At 31.0% G+C, this 18054-nt stretch overlaps 2 protein-coding genes and 1 long non-coding RNA gene across 4 annotated transcripts; 1 reads left to right on the forward strand and 2 right to left on the reverse strand.

The window, feature by feature from the left end:
• Positions 1-1881: 1881 nt before the first annotated feature.
• LOC105763942 (rho GTPase-activating protein 5) lies at positions 1882-4130 on the forward strand. Its single transcript, XM_012582349.2, has 5 exons — positions 1882-2391; positions 2484-2604; positions 2669-2788; positions 2890-3120; positions 3442-4130. Exons 1-5 carry the CDS (start codon positions 1988-1990, stop codon positions 3934-3936), a joined length of 1371 nt encoding a protein of 456 aa, XP_012437803.1. The 5' UTR covers positions 1882-1987; the 3' UTR covers positions 3937-4130.
• Positions 4131-4140: 10 nt separating this feature from the next.
• On the reverse strand, positions 4141-5057 carry LOC105763944 (hevamine-A). Its single transcript, XM_012582350.2, has one exon. It carries the CDS (start codon positions 5035-5037, stop codon positions 4141-4143), a length of 897 nt encoding a protein of 298 aa, XP_012437804.1. The 5' UTR covers positions 5038-5057.
• Positions 5058-12963: 7906 nt separating this feature from the next.
• LOC105763945 (uncharacterized) lies at positions 12964-14359 on the reverse strand. Of its 2 annotated transcripts, XR_008192031.1 has the most exons (3): positions 14046-14248; positions 13598-13838; positions 12964-13480 (listed from the first exon to the last, which is right to left on the reverse strand). It is a non-coding gene; the product is annotated as an uncharacterized LOC105763945 (long non-coding RNA). The 2 variants fall into 2 exon arrangements; XR_001124482.2 differs by having other exon boundaries at positions 13598-14359.
• Positions 14360-18054: the final 3695 nt, after the last annotated feature.

Below are 18054 nucleotides of genomic sequence, written 5' to 3' on the forward strand. Positions count from 1 at the left end.
TTTTGGTTGACATAAAGTAAACTAGACTTCCGAGATGATTCAATATGGTTTTTAACTCAACAAGATGTACATCAGCATCCAAGAAAAACAGGACAAAACACCAAGAACTGAATTGCTCAACAAACATAAACAAGTTCAATAACTTTTCTTGATTTGATCACCAAAATCAAAGCTTCGGGGACTTAAAACAAAAGTCAGAACATTTAGAACCCCCAGCAAATGTGTCTATACCTGTGCATGCAAATTGCAAACTGCAATGCAACAGTAGACATGTGAAGTGTAAAAAGCATTCCACTTTCCAGTTCAGACAAGATTAGGGATATGGGACCAGGAACCGTAGGATCAACACCAGGCGGTGGGACTATATCTGCATGGTAGGTGTTCATTGTTCACGTGTCTCGTCGTATTTGCCGCTGCATGGTCATGGTGTATTTAATTAACTGGTAGCTACCCTTTCCATGTCTGCCTTTTACCTCCCTTGCTTTCACAAAACTTAGTTCTTAAAAGCACAAAACTCTTTACCATGTCTATCTGTACAGAACTATTTAACAGGCTTTTCCATCCACTTTTATATTAAAAGATTGGTAAAAGTGCTATAGAATTCCATCTATTAGTTGTTAGATTACATTTTGTGTCCCCGTATTTAAAAAAATAGCAAATTAATCCCTGTATATTAAATTAAAAAGTAAACTGGTCATTTCTATTAAAATTTCATCTATTTCTACTGTTAACAATTGACATGGCTGACGGAATATAACCAGACAATTACAAGTGACATGCCTAGTGTACCTCATTCTAATGTATAGGGAACAAATTTTAACATTAGAAATAGATGAAATTTTTAACAAAATGATCCATTTGCTTTTTAATCTAACGTATAGGGGCTAATTTGCTCTTTTTTTTAATAAAAGAGACAAAATGCATCTGACTTCTAGTATAAGGGCCTCCATGACACTTTTACCTAACATATTTTGTTTGATCAAAGCTAGATACTTTTTAAGTAAAGTATTAAATTTAAGTTTTATGAATGGAGAAAATAGCATTAGAACAAATTTGGTCCCCGAATCCAATTTGATTTAACCTTGATTTCAATCGAGGTTTTATGTAACTATGGGACATTGAAGGTGTCATATAAAAGAAAGGTTAAATTTTGCTATCACTCTCTTTATTTTATAAAAGTTGTGGATTTAGTCCTTATGCCTTTTAAATTGGTCAATTTTAGTCTTTTTACTTTTAGAAATTTAAAATTTTAGTCATCACCCAAATAATAACAGTTAAATCTATTTGGTTAAATTCAATTAGTCTAGCACTATGCGCACAGTTGTAGATTAGTCTATATTCTCCAATTGTATAATTCTAAGTCTCTATACTTTTCAAATTTGCCATTTCAATCTTGATACAAATGACTGTCATTAATCCATTAATTGGATTTTTAGTGAATAATGTGGAAATAACAAGTTGACATAGTATTACACATATGATAATATATTTGTCACATCAAATTTTGAAAATAACGAACGTAACATAATGGATTTAATAGTTATTCTTTTGGTGAGGACTGAAACTTTAAAATTTAAAAAGTATAAGGACTAAATTCACAAGTTTTGTAAAGTTCAGAGACTAATAACATAATTTAGCCTAAAGAAAAGATGTTTAATGGGACCTTATGTGTATATATTACAAAAAAAGGCTATTTTTTTTCAAATATATTTTTTTAGTGATACTCTTGAAACTGTCTTTCTGCAATGACAGCTTATTAGTAGGGTAGAAAGCACCCATAAAAGCTTCAGATTTGAGACAAAAAAGAAACCTTGCCATGTGCCCATGTGACTGTACCGTGGGCGACAAGAAGTGTATATATAAGTATATATATGTACACTCTAATTTAAGTTGAATTTTAATGCATTTTTATAATTAATAAGAGCTGTTATTTTCATTTTCTCATATAATACATATTTTAACTTAAGATTTCGGACGAGGGAGAACGATGGCTGGGTTGTTTCGATCCAAATCTTGTGGACTGCTCGGACTCAGTGAGTTCTTTCACCAAACCAAGACCAATGACGACCATGAAGAAGAAGAAGATTTTGCAGAAGATGGGATGAACCCTATTGCTACGACGCCATTGATAAGCTCGAAATCGAGATTTGGTTGTAGTCATGGAGGACGACGAGACAACAACCAATTCCAGTTTATGGATATATTAGCAGCGTTGTTAAGGAAGTCATTAGTCACTTGCAGTGTGGACACCGACGACATATCTTCCCTGGATATTAGCTTACCAACTGATGTCAAGCATGTCTCTCATGTTACTTTCGACTGCTTTAATGGCTTCCTCGGCTTACCTACTGAACTCCAACCTGATGTTCCCTCAAAGGTTCCTAGTGCCAGGTTTGTTTCTTCTTAGCCTTGGATCCATGAAAGTTCTGGTTACGGATTCTAAGAACTCAATTGATCTGTTTCTGTTTATTGCATGTTTACAGTGCAAGTGCTTTTGGGGTTTCTCCTAAGTCAATGCAGTGTTCTTATGATGGTAAAGGGAATAGTTTGCCAACAATTCTTCTTATGATGCAGAGTCGTTTTTATGATGAAGGAGGTCTTAAGGTAAGAGTCTTAGCCTATGTTGGTTTAATGACTAAATTGTGTTTTAATTGTGTTTCATTTGAAGGCAGAAGGAATATTTCGGATTAATGCCGAAAATAGTCAAGAAGAGTATGTTCGAGAAAAGTTAAACAAAGGTGTCGTACCGCACGGAATCGATGTCCATTGTTTAGCTGGTTTGATAAAGGTACAGATATATATAAGCATGTCTGGTTTTAGACCTTGGTGATGGTTGAATTTGTGCCTTGCGATTCACGGCATATCTGGTTTCGGATTAATGTTTCGTAGGCATGGTTTAGAGAACTTCCTAGTGGAGTGCTCGATTGCCTTACACCGGAGCAGGTGATGCATTGCAACACGGAAGACGATTGCGTTGAGCTTGTGAAGTTGCTTCCTTCAACAGAAGCTGCTTTACTTGATTGGGCTATCAATTTGATGGCAGATGTTGTGGAGTATGAACAATACAACAAAATGAATGCACGCAACATCGCGATGGTTTTCGCACCGAATATGACTCAGGTACTTTTCTTTGTTGCATTTAGGGGTCTTGCTAGTTCAACTGCACCGGGGCGAGTGGCCTGGTGAAGTGAGTTCACCTTGTGTGTTTCACAGCTGCCCTGTTTCGGACAGTAATGGAGGGCCTAAACATGTGGACATTGGGGTAAACATTATTGTCCATTGGGGTAGTATAGTATTGTTGGCCTCTCATCTCGGCTGAGTGGCAGAGTGGAAGGTTAGGACCGGAGAGAATCCGCCATAAGTGATTTCTCTTTAATTCTGTTTTGAAACACTAGTTTTAGGAAAAAAACTAAATGAGAGGAATATATCTACCTACTGCAGATGGCCGATCCCTTGACAGCATTGATTCACGCCGTGCAAGTGATGAACTTCCTCAAAACATTGATCTTAAAGACGATTCGAGAAAGGGATGAGTCCGCTACCAAGGACAGGTTGCTTCCATCTTGCTCAGATTGTCCTACTGGCCTAACCGATACATGTGCATCTAAGGAACCTGCCACTGCTAAGTTCTTGAGGGTTGCCACATTGAGTAGACTCGAAAGTGACCCCGAAGAGAAACAATGGAGCATTCAGGATAGTAACAGAGAAGAGGAAGTTGAGTCCATTTCAGGCAACAACATACTAAATGAATGGGAAATGGGAAATGTTGAAACTGAATGTAGAAGTGGATATGATAATGGTGACCGGCTAAGTTTAAGAAAAGGTGTAAGGCGATTATGCAGACACCCGATATTCCAGTTGAGTAAGCCGACGAAGAAGACACGGAATCTCGGGATTGTAAATACTAGAGGAAGAGGCGGAGAAGCTTGGGTATGATACAACATCAATGGTGATTGTTGTTTGTGTAATATGCATTATAATGGTATTCTCCTTGTACTCGCGTATGATGTGCAGTATTGAAAAAGTAATGAACTGAATCTTAATCTGCAATTTTAGGTAGCATAACTGAAAATAGTTTCATAAATGTAGACCATATATTTATAATACGAGTAATATATAAGAGTTGAGTATATATAGGTCTCAGACATGGCTCTTGATGGAAGAGCTATATCCACTTTGATCATCATAATACTTGGACCAAAGCATAACTCCGCCGTACTTGGAGGAATTCTTTATGGCTGGTAGGACCTTGGATGTGAGATCGTTTACGGGGATGAAACCGCTGCCTGCTGCATCAGGAGCTGCCGGTAAGCCAAGGAAAATCTTGGTTGCTGGGATATCCGAAGTCCATTGTTTCCATGCATCTTCAAGGTTGGCAATATCGGCCGACGAGTATTGGCAAGGAGGGTTGTTATAGAATTGGACCCAAACATAATCAAAGAGACCCGTTTTCAATGCATTTCCAACCCAAGCATCAGGGAATGGGCATTGAGGAGCTGCGGTTAAGTACACTTTCTTGCCTTTCTTGCTATATCCCGAAAGGTATTTCGCGAGATCGTCCCAATGTTCCCCTGTTCCTCCCTCGATATCAAAGTCGATCCCGTCAAGAACAGCAGGTCCAAGCGGTCGAGACGACGACGTTCCCCCCAAGAAATTGTTCCAAAGATACATCGCGACTTGCCTAGCGTCATCAGACGAAGAAAGGGAGTAACTACCAGCACCTCCTCCTATCGAAAGAATCACTTTGACACCTTTAGCTTGACACGATTTAATGTCGGAGCTTAACCCAGTACAACCATTGCTATAAGGATCACAATGACCGGCAAGGTTTATCATCGGAGTTTGGCCATTACCAAATGTTGCCAAGAAGGCTATATTCACATATTCATAATTTCTCGTCGCACAAGTCTCCGCTAAGGTGCCTTCATTACCATTTTGGCCCCAGTAGATGGAAATCCCGCCACCATATGAACCAGTGGCTAACACCAAAACCATCAAGCAGATGAACGAAACTGATATATTCAGCTTGAATGCCATGTTCTTAGGTTACTTTATTACACGACCGAGTTGTTTGTGTGTTGAAACCATGGAGGTGAAGCTCCATATTTATAGCAGAAAAAGGGTGCTTGTTGTTTGACAATTATTCTGAAAATTTGCAGCTAAGAACGCAGCGTACCAGTAGGCTAATACTGTCTCTATATTTTAATGATTTACCGTAGACTTCACGCAAGCAATATATGCCAATTTAATGGCAATACCTGAGACATTTTTGTTGAACACTAATTCCTATGACATTTCATTAAAGAGTTACTAGCATTGATCCTTTATTAATAATTTTTTGGTTAGTAAATATTTGAATATTAAAACATACTTCAAAGTTTAAGTAATTTTTATATTTGAAATTTAGTATCAGTATTTTTATTTTTAATAATTTAGTTTTTTATTTTTAAATTTAAAATTCAGATTCAATCGTTAACACCATTAAATTCTTTTGTTAAATTCATTAATTTAACATTTTAAAATTAAAAAAATAACTCAGTAGCCATGTAACAATAAAAAAATTGTAATGGATTTGAATTTAACAAATAATTTTAATAGTGTTAATAACTCTTAAAAGTTACGTCAACATTTTAATAAAAAAGTATTAAGCTAATCAATGACATTGTAAAAAAATTTTAAGGTACCAAATTATGTCAAAATTGAAGTATAAAGATTGAATATTAAATTTGAATGTAACATAGGGATCAAAATTAAAATTTGGCCGTTATTATATAATCTAAAATTTGAGTGTAGCATAAGGACTAGAATTGAAAATTTACCATTTTCTTATAAAACGCAAAAAATAAAATAAAAATGAGGAGTCTATTTTGAAACTTCCTTTTATGTATAGTTATGTAGATAATAATACTTGTGTTAAATTATGAAGTACAAATTTAAAGGTTAAAATATACTCTAATCTTATTTTTAGAAATTTAGACCATTTACTATTTGGATTTAAAATTAATGTCCAATTGTTACCACTATTAAAATTCTTCTATTAAATACACTGGTGCGACATTTTGAAATTACAAAAAAATCACCCAATAACAATGTAACAATAAAAATAACATCGAAAATGTTTAAATAGATTTTGTTTTGTTAGAATACTATTCCTAAGAAAAATTAACATTAGATTTTAATTGAAATAGTTAATAATATTAAATATTTGGACTAACTAATAACATTATAAAAGTAAAAGGATCAATTTATATCAAAAATAAGATATATAGATTAAATCCCAAGTTTCAACATAGTATAAAATCTAAAATAGAAATAATAATAATAATAATAATAATAATAATAATAATAATAATAATAATAATAAAGGAAACAAGATAAACCTAAAAGAAATAAAAAGCTATTTATCCATCTCTAACACCCTTAGGGCATCCAATTAGATATAACCACTGTAATACCCAATTTTAGCCCGGGCTCACAAAAAAATAATAAACCAAAAATAATAAAACAAAGTCTAAATCCAGTACAAAATTATATCATTTGGCTTGATCGAAATGACCCATTACTTGAAAAGGTTGAAGGTCTATCTACAAGCTTACAGAAACATAATCTTCAAGGATATGCAATCTTAGATATGATCTTAGATATGATATATGCAATCTTAGAAGATATGATTTTGTAATCTTAGAGATTTAATTTGTAGATACCCTTTAATATTAGTCGTTGATGTAATTGATCTGTACCGTTGGATTTGGGGAGGCTCAACTATAAATAGAGGCCTCTCCCTTCATTGTAAAGGGGGGAAGTTGGGAGTAATAATAATTCTTAAGAGTATTCCCTCAAATTTCTCTTTCTCTTGCATTTTTATTTTCTTTGGCGTGTTCAATAGGGTCCTTTCGACTTCATTTATTTGCGGATTTAGGCCCAAAATTTATGTCAAAGCTCATTTAGTCTTTTTTTTATTTATTATTTATTTTTATTAAATTTGATTTTCTTGTTATTAAGTTATTATTATTGTTGTTGTTATTATTATCATTATCATTATTATTATTATTATTATTATTATTATTACTATATATACACATACGCATATTTTTTACAATAATATATATACATACATTTGTTTAAAAACTTTTATAAACACATGCACATATATATATATATATATATATATATATATATATATATATATATTATTCTATTTGCATAACTTTTATATACATATATATACATTTACATTTTATATACATATACATTTTTATTTCCTAACTTTTATATGCATATATATACACTTTTATATTTTTTGATAAATATGTATATACGTATATTTTCTTATATTATTCTTCATATTTTTTTATATATATATTTTCTAAATTAATTAATATTAATATATGTAATTATCTTTTTATAATCTATATATATGTATATACTTTTTTTATATATGTACATGTATATATTTTGTATCCTTTTTCTCTTTATATTTTTTATTTATTTTCTTCTTTTGTTTATCAATTTATGTTTTCATTTATATTTTAAAAGCATGTTTTTTTATTTCGCTCATTTATTTGATGCTTTGCATGTTATTGATTTTATTTATTTATTTGTTTATATTATTTCTATGCCATTGGTGTATTTATTACTATTGTATTTGTTATCACGATATTTATACATACATTATCTTTTACTCGAATTTAAAATGGAAAATTTTCAAAATAAAGATAATACTCATATTTAGGATTTTCAATAAAATTGAGCCCTAACGTATTGGGTTTCGATTTTCTTTGTAAAATCTAACAATCGAGGATTATTCTTTAATCAAACAAAATAAAACTTGTCATCGGGAATTCAATGTGTTGTGTCCTAACGTATTAGATGTGACACGTTGATTTCTCGAGATAAAGATTTTTAAAAAATATATATATATAAAGGAAATATTGAATGTTTGGGATTTTAAGAAATCGTGTCCTAACGTATTGGGCTGCGATTTCTTCATAAATTTTAAACAATTAAATATTTTCTTAAATTTTATTATACGAGTTTTTTGGACCAACTCATCTTGAAGAGAATAAAATGTTGTGCCTTAACACATTGGGTGTGATATTTTTCTTTTCAAAAAGAGAAAGTCTTAATAAATAATTTCATTTAACTAAGGATAGTATTTTTTTTAAACTCTCGATTTTAAGACATTAATTAATCAATTTGGTACCAATTTTTGAGCGTTACGAGAGTGCTAATTCTTCCTCGTACGTAATTGACTCCCGAATCCGTTTTTTCTAAAACTCGTAGACCAAAGCTATTTTTTAGGTGATCCAATCACACCTTAATAAAAGATTGGTGGCGACTCCCAATTTATGTTTTTTTAAAGTCGACAACTAATTTTTATTTTTTTCCAAAAATAAAAAATGGTTTCGACAACCACTTAATGTTTTAATCAGAAAATTGATGAAATTAATTATTTGGACTAATTAATAACATTATAAAACTATAAGGACCAAATTACATTAAAAATTAAAGTGTGGCGATTAAATCTTAAATTTAAACATAATAAAAGAGTCAAAACTAAAATTTAACCATTTTTAAAATTGAAAGAAAAAAGATAAGCACTCATATAAACCTAAAATAAATGGGAAGTCACGTGTTAATCTTTAATACTTTTATTACGTAATAATTTAATCGAAAAATTAATTATATTAACTATTTGGACTAATTAATAACATTATAAAAATTTAGGGTCAAATTATTTTAAAATTAAAGTATTTAAAAATTTCAAATTTAAACATATTAGAGAGACTAAAGGTGAAATTTAACCATTTGTGTAAAGGCACCATGGTGAGAGAGCCACATGTCAGCCCAAGGTTTTTTATATATAGGTATATAATATTAGAGGGACCAACAGTGAAATTTAATCATTTCCACAAAATAAAAAAAAATGGTCAGAGAACCCCATGTAAAGTCCTTTGAAGCTTCCATTTATATATATAGATTGTTGGGTTAAATTATAGGGATACAATTTAAAACTTACAATATGTTTTAAGTTTTTGTATTTTCTGTGTATTTTTTAATTTTTATAAATTTAGTTTCTATTTTTTAAATTTAAAAATTTATATTTAAGTATTAACATCGTTAAAAATAGCCTGCTACCCTAGCACGCTACTGTTTGTCTTCTCTGGCAGAGTTTTAGGTTTTTTTTGTTTAAATCTGGTTTACTGTGGCGACAGTTGTTTTTTGGAAATTGTATTTTTTTCTTTATTTACTATCTCCAACGTGTGAAATTTAATCAGCCTTCATGGAAGCTGAATTTGCTGGTTTAACTCTTAATGAAAAAGAGGAAGCGATTTTACAAATACAACCTTTTTCAATCCCAGAAAAGGAAGATGGGATTTTTCACCTAGTGGGATACTTTCTAACAGCTAGCGTGATTCACTTTTCGGCTATGAAAAGCAACATGGCAAATCTGTGGCATCCGGTCAGAGGAGTCCAAATTCTGAATCTAGGGGAAAAAAGATTTTTATTTCAGTTTTTTCATATTATGGATATGGAGAGGGTTTTGAAGGGCTCACCATAGACTTTTAATAATCATCTGTTGATATTAAATACGTTGTAGTAGGGAGAAGACCCTTTAAGAGTCCCTTTAATTTTGACGCCTTTTTGGGTTCAGATCCACGATGTTCTTGCAGGTTTCTTTTTTGAGGCTTTGGCAAAGCAATTAGGTGATTTCATAGGTACGTTCTTGGAGTATGATGATGCTAATATGGGGAAGGGATATCAGAATTTTTTACGAGTCAAGATCCAATTGGATGTACGACATCCTTTAAAGAGGAAAAAGCAGGTTATGTTTTTATGGAAATCGGTCATATGACAGATTGAAATATGAAATATTAACATTTTTTTGTTCCTATTGTGGTCGTTTGGGACATAGTGACTCGTTCTACGAGGCAAAAATGGCATTAGGGGTGGAGATTATTGAGATGGGCTGGGATCTTTCGTTACGAGCACATTCTAAAAGAGCCCGAGCAAAAAGTAGTATCTGGTTACGTGAGGAAGAAGAGGGAGAAAGGGGAGGAAATATCGATGGAAATCAGACATCTGAAAGTAGAATATGGGGTACGATAAATAATCCTGGAAGTGGATCTATCATTGATCCCATTTTAGGATTTAATTTGGAAAGGAATTCGCCTGCCTATTTTAAAAGGGGTGAAATCAATCAATAGTGGAGAATCAATTTGCAATGGATCATGATGCTGAAGAAGGTGTTTTAATAGGAGAGGAGGGGAAAAAGAGACAAAGAAGAGAGACTGAAGGGTATACAGTCAGCGAAGAATCTAGTAGTTTGGTCATAAGGGATAGAAGAATGGTGAACAACAATCTTTTATTATCGACGGCTGCCAAAAGGCAAGCCGACCAGGAGCAATGAAAATCTTAAGTTGGAATATTCGTGGTTTGGGGAATCCACGGACAGTGCGACAACTTCGGCATTCGTTGAAGATATATAATCCCCAGATGGTCTTTTTCATGGAGACAAAAATTAATAGGAATCAGATGGAAAGAGTCCGAAGGAGTTTTGGTTTTCTAATGTTATTGATGTTGAATCAATTGGTTCTAGAGGAAGGTTATGTTTGGCGTGGCGTGGGCATGTTAGTATTACGCTTCAAAGTTTTTCAAAAAGGCATATTGACGTGGTAATCGAAGACACTAATAAAGGTAATAAGTGGAGATATACTGGTTTTTATGGTTCTTCTTATATGCAGGATAGGGATGAATCGTGGGATCTTTTAAGAAATCTGCGTAGTGCTGATGAGCTTTCATGGTTAGTTTGTAGAGACTTTAATGAAATTATGTATGACTTTGAAAAAAAAAAGGCTTACCTCAAGAGGAGAGATGAATGGAAACATTTCGCACTGCGTTGGAAGATTGTCATTCGTTGGATGTGGGTTATTTTGGAAACTGGTTTACTTAGAAAGAGGAAATTTATCAGAAACGAATATTCAAGAACGTTTGGATAGGGGAGTCGCTACCGAAAAATGGATGTCTATATTTCCTGAGGCTTTAATTTAATATCTTCCCTATTCTTTTTCGAATCATTGTTCATTGCTTATCACTACGAAACGAGAAGACAGAGTTGCTTGAAAGAAGTTTCAAGTTCAAAGCTTGGTGGGTTTTAGAGGAATCGTTTGCTGAGGAGGTTCAACACATTTGGGATAATTCAATAGGAGATCTATTGCGAAAGCTGGAAAGTGTAAGGAAAGGTTTGGAGAGATGGGCTAATTGAATTCCTTGAAGTAGAAAAGAGAAAAAGGAGTTGTTAACTTCTAGATTGGTAGAGTTGTCGGAATCCGAAAAAGATTATGAGAATTTGGCAGAGCTTATTGACACAAAGATCCAACTAAATTTTGAGATTGAGAAGGATGGGCATTATTGAGAATAGAGGGCGCGAGTGAATTGGTTGAAATTTGAGGATAGAAATACTACGTTTTTTCATAAACAAGCGATACAACGACGAAGAAGGAATCTTATCCTCAAAGTGCATGATAGTAGAGAAACGGAAGAGGTTCAGGAAATAGAAGTAATTGCTAGATCTTATTTTCAGAATCTGTTTTCAGCTGGGGGAGAGGAAATCATGAACATCTTCTGTTAGGAATTGATCGCTGTGTGTTCGATGAGGACAATTCTCGGCTAATGACGAGATATACACAGGTGGAGATCTGAGAGGCATTATCCGAATTGGGTCCTACAAAAGCGCTAGGGGAGAATGATTTTCTGACTTTATTCTATCAGAAATGTTAGTCAATTATTGGGGAAGATGTTACATCCTTTTTTCTACAACTACTAAATGGAGGTATGGATATTAGTTCGATCAATAAAACTAATATTGTTCTAATACCAAAAATTTCAAACCCTTCAAATATTACTCAGTTTCAACCCATTAGTTTATGTAACGTGTTTTATAAATTGATGGCTAAGGTCATTGCAAATCATCTTCTAGTAGTGGTAGATAAATGTATTGATCTAGCACAGAGTGCTTTTGTACCGGGGAAGTTGATTTTGGATAATATTTTGCTAGCTTATGAAATTTTACATACCTTAAAACATAAGGAGGTGGGAAAAAAAAGGGTTTATGGCGATGAAATTAGACATGAGTAAAGCGTATGATAGGGTTGAATGGAATTTTGTGGAAGAGATAATGAAGCAAATGGGTTTTGATCCATGTTAGGTTGATTCTTTAATGAAATGCGTATCTACAGTTTCGTATTCGGTGGTCTTTAATGGTCATATTGGAGAAAATTTTCGCCCTACTAGAGGACTAAGGTAGGGTGACCCTTTGAGCCCCTTCTTATTTTTAATTTGTGAGGAAGGCTTTTCTAGTCTTATGTGGCTCACAATGAAGGGAAACATAGTTAGAGGGGTTAGGGCAAGTAGAAATAGTCCGCAGGTTTCACATTTATTATTTGCAGACGATTGTATTTTGTTTGGGGAGGCTACAGAAAGAGGAGCTCATTCATTGAAACAAATTTTGCACGAATATGAGAATTGTTCCGGTCAGTGTGTTAACTATGATAAATCAACTGTATTTTTTAGTACTATGATAAATTTAATATTGCGTTATTAACCAATCTAGGTTTTCAAAACCTTAATAAATTTAATATTGCGTTATTAACCAAACAAGGCTGGCGTCTTGTTAATTTTCCTAATTCTTTGCTAGCCCAAAGTTTTGAAAGTAAAATACTATCCGAATTTGAATTTTATCAACACTCAATTAAGGAATTTACCTTCGCTTACCTAGAAGAGTGTTTGGGCAACAAAAGGACTTCTGGAGCAAAGTCTATGTTGGAGGGTTGGCATGAGGAATCGGATTTCTGTTTGGGGTGATTTATGGATATCGGGAGTTGATGCAGACAGATTACAGAATGATGCCAACAATGAAAATATCAAGTTAGTACCGGATTTGATTGATGACACTAATAGAACTTGGAACAAAGATATAATTGTTAATACTTTTAAAGAGGATATTGCAAAGAAAATTCTACAGATCCTTTTGGAGGAGACAACATACGGAGAGGAGAACCGTCAGGTAATTTCTCAGTTAGAAGTGCTTATAAACTATTACAGGAGGCTAATTCGGGTCCTAGTAATAATTTTATACAGACCGAGATTAAAGATTTTTACAGGAAAATATGGAATTTACATCTTACTTCGAAAGTTAAAATTACAATACGAAGAATCTCCTGGAATTATATCTCTATTTTAACTAATCTCAAGCATAAAAAAGTGGTTGTGGAAATTCATTGTCCCCGATGTCGTAACTCTGAGGAAGACAACAATTAAATTTTCCAATATTGTCCTACAATAATTGAAGTATGGATGAATTTAAATCATCCTGGGTAGTTAATAATGTCATTCAAAGCAAGTGGGAGTGGCTTATCTGGGTTTTTGGTCAGGGGACTAGCCAACAGTGTCGTCTCTTTTGCTGCGGACTATGGTCAATCTGGACACATAGAAATCGGTTAATCTATGAAAGAAAAAGTATGATGGGTATGGATATTTCGAAACAAATCTATAGCTATATTTCTGAGTTGAATGGCTTAGAGGAGAAAAAACTCACCTTAAAAATAGACAGAGGCCACAAACAAACTGAAAGGAGAACGATGGTGACAATTTATTTTGATGCAGCCTTTGACAAGCGATCTTCCAAATCTATTTTGGGACTGCTAATACGAGATGTGGGGGGCGAGATCTTGGCATCAAAGACGGTTATTCACACCGAAGTACCATATCCGTTTGCGGTGAAGGCACATGCAGGATTATAAGCCATTCGGTTAGGAATTTCAATGGGTTTTAGCATTCTGGAAATAGTGGGGGATTCAAGAATGGTAATAAAGAAATGCCAAACTACAGATCTCGACAAATCAGTTATTGGGGCACTCATCAGAGATATTCACAGTAAAAAGGTTCATTTCTAGGAAATTGGTTTTCATTTTATTCCTAAAGCAGAAAATGAATATGCCCATATTCTTGCGCAAGAAGCATTGAAAAAGGGAGAAGGACATTACCTGCTGGGTGCTGTTCTAAGCTATGTTCGTCGCGAAATGGAGAAACGGCGGCCGAGACAACCAGACTGATAAGAATAGAAAAGGCTTTCATGGAAATTGATAGCAGAAGATTAAAAGATCTTTTGGAATCTGCCATCATCAAAAGTTGAGACCGTGATTTGAAGAGACAATGGATTGTGGTGTCCAGCTGTTGCTATTGACTGGATTAGGGTTAGGTTTCTTTTTTTATTAATTTTGTTTTCATGGGTCATTCCTTTTTGGTTTTGGTCCCGCTGTTTTTTTACTTTTGAATTTGTTGGTTTTATTTTTGGATTCAAGCCCAGTGCTGCTGGAAACTATCCTTTTGTTTTGTTCTGGTTTAAGTTATTATAAAAAGTCTAGTTGATTTGAAAAAAAAAAAAAGTATTAACATCGGTAAAAATCTTTTGTTAAATTTATTGATGTGATATTTTAAATTTAAAAATATACTCAATTTAATAATCATGTGACAAAAATGACATTTTAATGATTTTGGATTTAACATTGAATTTTAAACTATGTTAATAATTATTAAAATTTACCTCAATATTTTAATCAAAATAAAAATATTTAAACTAAAATTGAGGTACTAAATTATATAAAAAATTAAAATATAAAAATTAAATATCAAATTTGAGCGTTAAATAGAGACTGAAAAGGAAATTTGACCATGTTTATATAATTTAAAAACTAAAGGATAAAAATGAAATTAATACAGTAAATAAAGGAAAATTTCCATGGACATGTGAATAAAAGAAGGCTTAATATAAAATTAAATTTCAAATTTGAGAGGAATTTTATATTAATTAAAAAATTAAAGAAGACAAAATTAAAATTCAATCATTTATTAATAATATTAAAAATAGCTATAAAGGCATGATATAAAAGGAAGGCCTCATTACCTTTTATATTTATTTCATCATTACGAAGATTAATCCATTCCAAATGTAGCATTTGCATTAAGTGGGTTAATAAAAAATAAAAAATTATTTTAAAAATTTATTACTAATATAACTTTATAAATATATGTGGTTTGAGTTGGTTCAAAACAGTTAGATATTTTATAATTAAGCAAAATAATTTAGATGGTATTCCAATTTTATAAAAATATTTATTTTTATTTTTAAAACTTTTAAATTTATATTTTTTCAAATTATTCTCAAAATGGATGTAAAAGTTAATTTTTTAATTTTGCTAACATGACATATGCGTGGATTACCACGTAAGCATTTAATTTTAAAATTTTAAAATTCAAAAATTATAAAATTATTTTTAAAAATCAAAATTTATTTAAATTATATGATAAGTATAAAATGATAAAAAAATATTTTTAATTTTAAAATTTAATTAAATGCTAATATGTCATCCATATGGCAATCTATGTGTATGTCACATCAATAAAATTAATAAACGTTAAATTTTTCATCAATTTTAGGTAATTTAACCAAAAATAAATACAAGTTCAATGGCTAAAAGAGACGAAAATTTAAATGGATGACTAAAATGATTTTTTGTAAAGTTAAGCGGGTTAAATAAGTCATTATGCCTAGATATTATTATTATTATTATTATTATTATTATTTGATATCTTGTCAATAGAGTTTTGTAGACTCTACAAGTAGGTTGAAAGCGTGACAATATTTATTCATATTTTTATTTTTATTTTTACCATACCTTATAATACACTTGTTAAACCCTTAACTCACGTGTGGAGCCTAAAAATATTCTTGACGATGTATTAAATAATTTTTTAATAATATGGTATAATAATAAAGTAGTAAAGTGTAACATATAGTAACGAGTACTGATTGAATTTATATTTGATGTCATGTATAAATTTATATAGGCTTCAAGCATAGTTTTATAAAGTTTTTTTTTTCATTTCCGTAATTTTTTTTATCTAGATTTGTTAATCCATTAAATTTACAAGCGTTTAAAAATAGTTGAAATAAAACTTAATTAAAATGGGTCACATGGCACTTCAAGTTAGTTATAAAGTGTCATGTGGCGATTAGAGGTGGCGAAGAGTGAGGTCAAGTGAACCCAAATCAAAATTTTTTTTGAATTCGAGCTCAAATAGAGTTGAGTGGTTTGAATTTTCTAAATTATAAATATTTTAATTTTAAATATAATAATTCATTTTATTTTTATATAATGACAACTTAATTTAAATTTATCTTATAAAAAAGATAAATATTATATTATATATGTATGTAAAAGTTATATACAATAATTAAATTTCTCTTATAAAAAGATAAATAATATATATATGTATGTAAAATTTATATATAATAGAGTTTTATATACAATAATTAAATTGCTAATTGTATGTAAAATTTATTATATGATATATATATTAATCGATGAAAATATTTTTTTATTGTTTGTTATTATATCATATTGACAACTGAATAATTTTGATCTTTCTTATTAAATTTAGGGTAAACAACATCCAAAGTCACTAAACGAAGTTTTAGCCATTCAACTTTAAAAAGTTACAAAATGATCACTAAGTTTTTTGAAAGTTTTTAAGCCATTGGACTGTTAAAATCGTTGTTGTATGACCTTCTTTGTTCACACTACTTGCATCAATTGAAAGCTCTCATTCCCATTTTCTTCTATAGTTCAGTTATTTTCATGAAACAAATTTGAATGTTACGAATTTGCAAATCAAAATTCAAACAGGTTTCTTCTCCAATCTTTGACACTAATTGTTAGATCAACTTGGATCTAAGGTATATTCTTCTACTAATTGATGGGTACTGATCCATTATACTGATCGTCAAATCATCAATTGGAGCTTGCTAATTGGAGTTTTTTAAAAGAAAAACTTAGCAGTCTAATGACTTGAACGAAAACTTTTGAATAGTTCAGTAACCATTTTATAACCTTTTGAAGTTAAGTGACCAAAATGTAAACTTACTAATAGTTTAGTGACATTGAGTGTAATTTACCCTTAAATTTATAAACCTAATACTCATACACCAAACTACTTTGTTTTAAAACCCAAATATATTACACTAAGCCTTAACTCAAATAGTATACCCATTATTACCCAAAATCAAAATAAACTAATTATAATCCAAATCTTAAGTCCAATTTTTTTAAAAAGAAGTACCTAAATACAATTTGTAATTGTTAAAACCCAATTCAAAATATAATTTAATAAAAACAATATTTTATCAAGATATCAAAATTTTAATAATATTTTATGTATTACTAGTTATAGGCATGTATTATATACTAAATTACACATAATTGTTAATATTGTATCTTTTATTATAATATATAATATAATAATAGTTATATATATTAATAGTTTGTCATAGTAATATAGTATATTATTATATTATGTACTAGTATATCATCTATTATAGTTAGCTATTAAAATTGACTTAATCGGGCAAATTAACCCAATTCAAACAAATTGGTTGATAAACTTAATTTTGATTTTAGACCAATTAATAGTTATATATATAGTTTTAAAATATGTTATTACATTATGTAATGCTATATCACATACTATAATGACAATACATAATACATTAACTATTGTATCTTATTATTTATTATTATATTAGTTAAAATATGCTCTAATTCCTTATACTCTTCAGTATATTTTAAAGTTAGCCCTCTTATAATATTTATGTTGTTATATCATATCATATAACATATAATATATTAATAGTTTATATATTTTAAGGTTTGGTTAGATAATCGGTTGATTTGATGTTAAACCAAATTAATCAACTTTACACCAATTAAAATGTAACATTTAATTCTGCTATTAGTACATGTATTTTGCAAAAGTTGTATTTAGTCCCAATACTTTAATTTGACCCAATTTAGTTCTTGTATTTTTCGAATTAGTTAATTTTAGTCCTTGTACTTTTTGAAATTTGACAATTTAGTCCTGACCTAAATATTAGCAGTTAAATTTATCCTGTTAAATTCAATTATTAGCCCTATACTATTTATACGGCTATAACTT

The sequence above is a fragment of the Gossypium raimondii genome, chromosome 12, assembly GCF_025698545.1.
Source record: "Gossypium raimondii isolate GPD5lz chromosome 12, ASM2569854v1, whole genome shotgun sequence".
NCBI lineage: Eukaryota > Viridiplantae > Streptophyta > Magnoliopsida > Malvales > Malvaceae > Gossypium > Gossypium raimondii.